This window comes from Mesoplodon densirostris, chromosome 6 (assembly GCF_025265405.1).
Source record: "Mesoplodon densirostris isolate mMesDen1 chromosome 6, mMesDen1 primary haplotype, whole genome shotgun sequence".
NCBI lineage: Eukaryota > Metazoa > Chordata > Mammalia > Artiodactyla > Ziphiidae > Mesoplodon > Mesoplodon densirostris.
The window spans coordinates 2245417-2254061 of record NC_082666.1 but is presented as its reverse complement, the minus strand read 5'-3'; the positions used below and the strand labels follow the sequence as shown (position 1 = coordinate 2254061).

Below are 8645 nucleotides of genomic sequence, written 5' to 3'. Positions count from 1 at the left end.
ACTACTGAGCTTGAGCGTCTGGAGCCTGTGCTCTACAACGGGAGAGGCCGTGACAGTGAGAGGCCTGCGCACCGCGATGAAGAGTGGCCCCCGCTTGCCGCAACTGGAGAAAGCCCTCGCACAGAAAAAAAAAAAAAAAAAAGAACGGGCTTCCAGGGAATTTTCGGGTTCTGCTTTTCTTATTTTTAAATGCTATCTTATTACCTGGATGATTCGCTACAAGCCCAAGTCACTTCTGCAATCAGAAATGGGGAAAATATGTCTCGTCCACTGGAGTCGCCACCCCCTCTTCCCTCTGCCTTCACTCCACACACCCTCGGCTGCGGCTGTCCCAGATACTCGCGAACCTGATTTCACCGCGTCAAGGGGACAGCGGTGACTCCGAGACGCGATGTGGCAGGGAGAGAGGCCTTCGAGCGCAAGGCGGAGCACACAACTTTCCTCTCCACAAGTGTTCGCTGTGTGACCTTTGCGCGTCACGGCCCCTCTCTGGGCTTCAGCTTCCTCCTGCCTATAGCAACTGGGCCCCAGGGGTGGGACGCAGTCTGCGCCCCGGGGATGGTACCCAGCTTGGACCCAGACGCGGACACAGACGAATGGGGAAGGGCTCTGCCTCCAGGCCCTGCACGACTTTCAAGCGGCTCCCTCCGTGCGGGTTCCCGTCCCCTAAGCGAGCCCCGGGGCCTCCAGGGGCGCACGAGGGGCGTGCCGCGTCCAGGGAAAACCCTGCCGCCCCGTCGGGGTTCCTCCGCCCTACACCCGAGTGGGTTCCAGGGTAAAGCCCGGCCGCCCCACCCCAGCGCCGCACCCCGCATCCTCAGCATCCGCACCACTCGTGGCCGCCTCATTGGCCGGCGCCCGCTCTGCAGGGCCGCCCCGCAGCCAATCGCGGTCGTGGGGGCGGAGCTGCGGGCTCAGCCGGATGCTCCCAGCAGCTGCGGCCGGACGCGCCTCTGGCCGGAGCTTCCCCGGACCCTCGGCGGCGCACCCTGACAGGAGAAGCCGGCCATGCAGGAGCCGCTGCTGGGAGCCGAGGGCCCGGACTATGACACCTTCGCCGAGAAGCCGCCCCCGTCACCAGGGGAGAGGACGCGGGTCGGGTGAGAGCCTCTAGGCATAGGGTCTGCGGGTGGAGGCTAGGGATGGCCCCGGTCCCTCCAGTGGGCAGCTGGCTCCCATCTTGGGCCTCCACTGACTGTCGGTGAGTGGCCACCAAGGGGCCATCTGGTTCCCTCCTGCCCCAGACGCACTAGTCCTATTTAAGGAGCCGGTCCTCCTGAGTACAGGGCCCAGCCCCCAACTGGCAGAGACAGGGCGACTGAGAGCCAGAGAGGGCGACTGAGAGCCAGAGGGGGCGAGCGGTTCGCCTGAAGTCACACAGCAAGCCTTGAATGGCAAAGCTGGGGGCAGACACCAAGCCTCCTCTTGTGGGAATAGTGCTGTGCACCTGCGTCTCAGCCACAGCAGTGGGCTGCAAGGGCTGTCCTCATGCCCTGGGGGCTTCCCAAGGGAGCTGGTGCTCAGGCCTGGGAGGTGCCAGTCCGACCAGCTCTTGACCCAGCCGTCCCCAGCACTGCCCTCTGAGCGGGTAGCCACCGTGCTCAGGACAGGCAGCAGTTAGGCGAGGAGGGACTCCGAGATTCTGACTGCCCTGCACCCCCCGTGCACCAGGGCCCTGCAGAACAAGAGGGTGTTCCTAGCTACCTTCGCTGCTGTGCTGGGCAATTTCAGCTTCGGGTATGCCCTGGTCTACACGTCCCCTGTCATCCCAGCCCTGGAGCGCTCCTTGGATCCAAACCTGAGTCTGACCAAAACCCAGGCATCCTGGTTCGGGGTAAGAGCCACGCTCTGAGCTGGAGAGGGGCAGGGCACGGGGGGCAGGGACGCACTGAGCTCCGTCCCAAGCTAGGAACCCCCCGAAGGTCAGCCTTGAGACCCCCTCCAGGGCCCTGGTCTGCCCCCTCCCCCACCCACTTCAGGCAGGGGTTGGGGGTGGAGGGGTGGGGTGAGGCCAGATAATGGCTCTGAAATAAAAGGAGGAAGTGAAAGCTGATGGAGAAGGCATGGGAAGGAGCAGGTGGGGAGGTGTCCCTTAAGGTCTCCACCCAGTGGGGCTGAGGGCTCCCCAGATCCCCCCACCCAGAGCCGGGCTGTCACAGCAGACAGGACACCTCCCTGGACGAGGGGTGGCAGGAGAATCAGCTACTAATGGAAAGAGCACTGCTGGGGCACGAGGGTCCCAGGATAGATGGTGGGCATGTAAGTAGGAAGAGCACAGGCCCCGGGAGTCCCAAGATCCTAGAATGGCAATCTTAGCGGCCTCAGATTTACAACCACAGCACGTTAGCTAAGATAATAATACCCAACACAGACTGCGCACCTAGTGTGTGCTGGGCCTATGCTAGGCACTTGCCATGAGAACCGGTTTACCCCAGGGCCAACCCTATGAGGTGGGTGCTACTGCTGTCCCCATAATGCAGCTGAAGAAACTGAGGCTCAGATAGGCTGAGCACCGTGCCCAGGTCACTGACCGGATCCAACCTGGTACACTCGACAGGGAATCCGAGAACCCCCCAATCTTAAAATCCCAAGGGCTTCAAGTCACAGAGTTCTCCTGCCTGCTCTATCACAGTGCTAGACATTTAAACATCAGGCTGGACAGAACCACCGCAGACAGCTGTTGTGGCATCCCTAACAAAACAGCTGTCCACGTGCTGCTTGTACCCCTCTGGAGACAGGAGGCTCACTACCATCCAGGGCCCTAGTCCGGCAGCCCAGGCTCCTGGGACAGCCTGGGAAAGCAGCTGTCTCTAGGCTCTGACAGGGCCCTGCACCCTTTCCCTGCAGTCCGTGTTCACCTTGGGTGCGGCGGCCGGGGGCCTCAGTGCCATGGTGCTCAACGACCTCCTGGGCCGGAAGCTCAGCATCATGTTCTCGGCTGTACCCTCGGCTGCTGGCTATGCGCTCATGGCAGGTGCCCACGGCCTCTGGATGTTGCTCCTGGGGAGGACGCTGACGGGCTTCGCTGGGGGACTCACAGCTGCCTGCATCCCGGTAAGGCCAGGACTGCCCACCCCGGTCCTCTCACTGCCTCAGTATTTGCACTGACCACCATCAGCTGAGGTCTCCTGGCCTCGGATCCCCCTGGTCAACAGGGATAGGTTTGCCACGGAGCCTCAGCTCAGCCCCACCAGGGCAGCCAATCTGGGGGGAATCTGACACCAGTCCCAAGCCGCCCCCAACTCTGGACTCCCCCAACTTCCCGTCCTGAGTCCTGACACACCCATTGCTTAATCAGAGAAAATCCACATTGAGCAACGCAACGGGAAAGGGAAGCCCCTGCCCTGCACCCTTCCTGGGACGCCCCTCGTCTTACCCACCATTCCACACACCCCCTCGGGGGCTGGGCAAGCCCGGCACGGGACGAAGGCCCTTGGAAGGAGCAGAGGCCAGAGTCTGGTGCCCTCGGGCCTCCCAATTCCCAGCCTCACGTCCCCCCGTCAGAGCTGAGTGCTTCTGCCCACTTGACAGGGCACCTGAGGCCCGAGGGAGGTCATGCCGTGAGTCATGATGAGGACGAGAACCCCACCGGAAGCCCCCACTCCCTGCTCCCCACGGCTCACCGGGCCACCCCTGCTACCTCAGCCGGGCCCAGGCCCCTGTGTTCTCAGCAGAGGCCGGGGGTGGGGATGTGTCTTGCAGGTGTACGTGTCTGAGATTGCTCCCGCAGGCGTCCGTGGGGCCCTGGGCGCCACACCCCAGCTCATGGCCGTGTTTGGATCACTGTCCCTCTATGCCCTTGGCAAGTATCATCCAAATGCGCACTAGGCACCTCCCCCGTGTGCAGGCTGGGGGGTGGTGGGGTGCTGCTGAGCAGCCGGGGTGGAAAGGGATGAACGTGCCCCCAAACGAATTCCACGCTGGGAGGCCAAAGGCATAGCTACCATCATGCTGTGTGCCTCCAGGCAGTTCCCTGCGCCTCTCTGGTCATGAGGTCCCACCCCTAACTGGGCAGTGAGGGCTTCTCTTGGGCTGGCAGTCTTTAAACTGTCTTTTAACAGCAGGATGTTTTCTGTCAAATAGTCTTAGGTGGGAAGACCATAGAGAAGAGTGATCAGAGTGCAGCCAGCTGAGGTGGGGTGGGGGTTTGGTGGTAGAGGCCCCAGGACCTGGCTGCTCAGGCTACTCCTCCATCACCTTGCCGTGGCCCTTGAGGCCCTCCAAGGACCTGGGCCCTGTGCCAGGGACCAGGCAGTCCCTGTGGCCCCTCTTGATTTAGACCACAGAGGCCTGGAGCAACCAGGGTAGGCTTCCTGTAGGAGGTGGCCCTGGGACTCACACCTGAGGGCAAATGAGGCTGCTCAGAGGCCCCGGTGGGAGGGGTTCTGTGTCCAGCCCAGCCCCAGCTCCTCACCCACTCCTTGTGCCCAGGCCTGCTGCTGCCGTGGCGCTGGCTGGCCGTGGCCGGGGAGGGGCCTGTGCTTGTCATGATCCTGCTGCTCAGCTTCATGCCCAACTCACCTCGCTTCCTGCTCTCGAGGGGCAGGGACTCGGAGGCGCTGCAGGCACTGGCCTGGCTGCGAGGGGCTGACGCTGACATCCGCTGGGAGTTCGAGCAGATCCAGGACAACGTCCGGAGACAGGTGTGTGAGGGGTGGGCGCCCGCAGCACTGTGGGGCTGTGGCCATTCACTAGGCTGTCACGAGCCTCAGTTGCTTTTCCTAGAGAACAGGGATAAGAGCAGTTCCCACCTCTAGGAACAAAGGGTTGGGGGGTGGGATGTCGTGGCCCCTGGCCCAGGGCGCAGGCGCCGTGCGGTGGATGCCTGGGGGCCCGGCAATACTGACAAGCAGGGGTCTGCCTTGGCCCACCTACTGGTCCAAGAGCCTGGGTCCACGCAGGGGTGTCCGGGCCTGTCCCCAGAGCCAGGGTTGCCTCAGTGCTGGGGATCTTTCCTGGAGGAGGGAAGAGGGGAGCCTCCTACCCAGCTCCATGCAGCCCAGGGCGGGTTGGTGCCAGCCGGAGGGGCGGGCACAGCCCCCTCAGCGTCAGCCTCGCGTCTCCAGAGCAGCCACCTGTCGTGGGCCGAGGCCCGGGACCCCCACATGTACCGCCCCATCGTCATCGCCTTGCTGATGCGCTTCCTGCAGCAACTGACGGGCATCACGCCCATCCTCGTCTACCTGCAGTCCATCTTCGACAGCACTGCCGTCCTGCTGGTAAGAGCCCGGCCCCACGCCACCCGCTCTGCCCCCAGATCCGGGGAGGGCATCCCTGCGGAGGATCTGCTCTGTGCCAGGGTCTGGGATGCACGCACACGCGCAGACACCAGCATCTCTTTAACTGTTTCTGGGCCAACCACCTGTTCTCAGAGGAAGGTTCGTAAACAAAGCTTGCATGTTTTAAAATAAGATAGGCAGAATTACAAGGGAAACCAGTTTTGTAGAAGCATAGGCCCCCTGGGAGCCACAGATCCCGGGTTCAGAGCATCTGCCACCTGCTGAGGATGTCACCTCCCCTCCAAACCTCAGCTTCCTCCTATGCGAAGCCAGCATGGCTTCATCCACCCTTCCTGGGGCTCAGAGGGAGATGAGATCTGAAGATGAGCGACAGCACGGTTCCACAAGTTGCTGTTATGCCTGGATCCGGTGCCAGCCCTGGGCTTAGTGGTGGGCACAGCAGTTGTGCCCCTGCCTGCAAGGGCCCCATGGGCCGGGCTGGGCGACCAGCGAAACAGCCTGGCACAAAGCAGCTGAGCCTGGGGGCTGACCCTGCAGAGCCTCGGCGGGGGCGGGGCCGGGGGGAGGAACAGCAGGCTGGGGTCCCTCAGCCCCGGGGACTTCCTCCTTGCAGCCCCCTGAGGACGACGCCGCCATCGTGGGAGCCGTGCGGCTCCTGTCCGTGCTGATCGCCGCCCTCACCATGGACCTGGCCGGACGCAAGGCTCTGCTCTTTGTCTCAGGTGAGCACAGGCTGCTCACATACACTCATTGACTCCTTCAGCAGCTGCCACGTGTCTTGTCAGCCCTCGCGGTGGGAACGCCAGGGGGCCTGGGTCAGACCTGCCCTGGTGGCCTGCGTCTCCCCAGCATCTCCCCAGCAACCAGCGAGGGCCCAGGCATCCAGAAAGGTCTGCTGGGGCTCATGGGAGCAAACGAGCCCACGATGACACACACGCTGGGTGTGACGGGAGCCCAAAGGCGGGCTGGGTGGGAGCTGGCTGCCCTGCAGGAGGAAGCCTCCAGTCACAGGCGGCCTGAAGGGGACTGGGCCACACGGGGTACAGCGCACTGAGGGGTGCTGGCTGAGAGGGTCCCGGCCCCCCGAGGGCCACCTGTCTGTCCACAGCGGCCAGCATGTTTGCTGCCAACCTGACACTAGGGCTGTACGTCCATTTCGGTCCAAAGCCTCTGACCCCCAACGGCACCATGGGCCTGGAGAGTGTGCCCCTGGGAGGCACAGAGCAGCCCCTGGCCACGCCCACCAACTACCTCACCCTGGTGCCCCTGCTGGCCACCATGCTCTTCATCATGGGTAGGTGTGGCCGTGCTCTACGGGGTCTGGGGACGGGGCTGTCTTGGGTGTGAGTTGCGGGGACGCGCTGGTGTTGTGGGCTGTCACTGCTGTCCTGGAGGCTGGGGAGCCGTCTCTCAGCAGCTCCAGGGAGACATGAGGCCTTCTTCCCCGCCACACCCCCGCCCCCGCCCCCCGCCCGACAAATGGGCTCTGAGCCCGCCCCTCCCCGCTTCCGGCAGGCTACGCCATGGGCTGGGGGCCCATCACCTGGCTCCTCATGTCCGAGATCCTGCCGCTGCGGGCGCGCGGCGTGGCCTCGGGGCTCTGCGTGCTGGTCAGCTGGCTCACCGCCTTTGCCCTCACCAAGTCCTTCCTGCTGGTGGTGGTGAGTGCTCCGCCGCCGGGGGCCGGGGGCCTCTCTGGCCGGTGACAGGGCTGTGCTGAGGCTTCTCCGCGTGTCCCCTCGGCCTTAGCACACACCCCCTTCACGCCGAGGCCACGGGCCGTCAAGTGACAACGTTCATTTCAGCAAACAGACTCGGCTCAGGGAACTGTGGGGAGAAGTCAGGTGATTGACCTCCCAGGCCAAGGTGGGACCCAAGTCCAGAGAGCCACACCCGCCTGCCCTGCCTGTCACCCTCCGGGGTATCTGGGCCTTCTGTCTGGGTGGGCAGTTTGGGTCTCTCCGCCAAATGCTCCCCCATCCTGGCTTCACCCAGCCTCTCGGTTCAAACCCCCAGCAGGCCCTGAAGCCAACCACAACCTCCAAGTTCCAGCTCCCAACTCCCAAGTGGGAGAATCTGGTGGGGACAGCTTGGATGGGGCCTAGCCTGGTGCAGTCAGTGGGTCAGGGCAGGGTTGGGGGCGCCCAGAGCAGGTCAGCCAGCTGTGGTGGCAGGCCTGCTGCAGGCGGGCCTGTGGGGCAGCTGAAAATGAGAGGTGGGCACTGGGACCAAGGAGAGAGGCCGGTGTCTGGGGCAGGGTGGGCTCCGGCTGGGAGAAGTCAGTCCTGGGCCCAGCACAGAGGAAGGCTGTCTGCACCCCTCAAGGACTCGAATGCCCTGCTGAGGCACTTGGGTTTCACGCTGGAGACAATGGGGAACCCGGGGGTGGTCCAAGCAGGGGAACGAGATGAAGGCCTGCCCCCCAGGCTGGCTGATGCTCGCAGGGCCAAGAAGCTGGTGCTGGGGCGGAAGGACCTTTAGGGTTCCCCTGTGACCCGGAGCCCCTCTTCTCCCCCAGAATGCCTTCGGCCTGCAGGTGCCTTTCTTCTTCTTTGCTGCCGTGTGCTCCGTGAACCTGGCCTTCACCGGCTGCTGTGTGCCCGAGACCAAGGGCCGGTCTCTGGAGCAGATCGAGTCCTTCTTCCGCAGCGGGAGGAGGTCCTTCCTACGCTAGGGCGGGGCCTCCGCCGCTGAGGGCCAAACCACTGGGTGGTGGAGCGTGTCGGGGCCCCAAACCTGCACCCCGCGTCCAGGAGGCGGTGTCAGCCCGCCGCCAGCCAGGGCACAGGAGGACCGGCCAGAGGCCTCACGGCACAGCACACACACCGGCTCTGGGCAGGCAGCACCCTGTCCAGCCTCGGCCCTGGCTCAGGTGGCCCCAGTGTCACCCACTCATCGGCCAGACCCACCGACGGAGGGGGCAGCCACATGGCCCCGGGGCCAAGGCCTTGTTGGGCGACCTCGGGCCTAGTGCTCACTCACGCGGGGAGGGCCACGCCGAGGACACACAGGGCCGCTGGCGGTGCAGCGGCTCCGCACAGGGACGTCGGCCCTCCTCCTGCTCTGATCACCTGGCGGCCATTGAGCCTCTTGGCTTTGGGGACCAAGACAGGAAACTGGGCCTGTGAGGCCTATGGACACCACAGGGACCGTCCTGGACCCCCAAAGGCCAGGACCCAGCGTGGACACTCCCTCCTACACCCACCCGCCTTCTGGGAACAGGAAGTGCTCGAGCTCAAGCCGCGTTCACCCTATTTATACAAATAAATCGGGCCACGGCCCAGGAGAGGAAGGAGTGGGGTTTACTCCAGGTGGGGGAGGCCCCCCAGCAGCCAGGCTGGACCCAAATTCTCAGCCGAGGTCGCCAGGGCCTGCTGCCCCGGGCCACCTCTCTATGGCCACCCC

At 64.2% G+C, this 8645-nt stretch overlaps 1 protein-coding gene across 3 annotated transcripts; it reads left to right on the top strand.

Annotated features, from left to right (window-relative positions):
• The first annotated feature begins 933 nt into the window (after positions 1 to 933).
• SLC2A6 (solute carrier family 2 member 6) lies at positions 934 to 8532 on the top strand. 3 transcript variants are annotated; one of them, XM_060101534.1, is made up of 10 exons: positions 934 to 1100; positions 1672 to 1834; positions 2848 to 3054; positions 3703 to 3802; positions 4547 to 4643; positions 5072 to 5219; positions 5854 to 5962; positions 6349 to 6534; positions 6756 to 6901; positions 7759 to 8532. In XM_060101534.1, the coding sequence occupies exons 1-10, from the start codon at positions 1009 to 1011 to the stop codon at positions 7912 to 7914; spliced, it is 1404 nt and encodes a 467-aa protein (XP_059957517.1). In that variant the 5' UTR covers positions 934 to 1008; the 3' UTR covers positions 7915 to 8532. The 3 variants fall into 3 exon arrangements, with proteins under 3 accessions (XP_059957517.1, XP_059957519.1, XP_059957516.1); XM_060101536.1 differs by having other exon boundaries at positions 4432 to 4643; positions 5190 to 5219; XM_060101533.1 differs by having other exon boundaries at positions 4432 to 4643; positions 5067 to 5219.
• Positions 8533 to 8645: the final 113 nt, after the last annotated feature.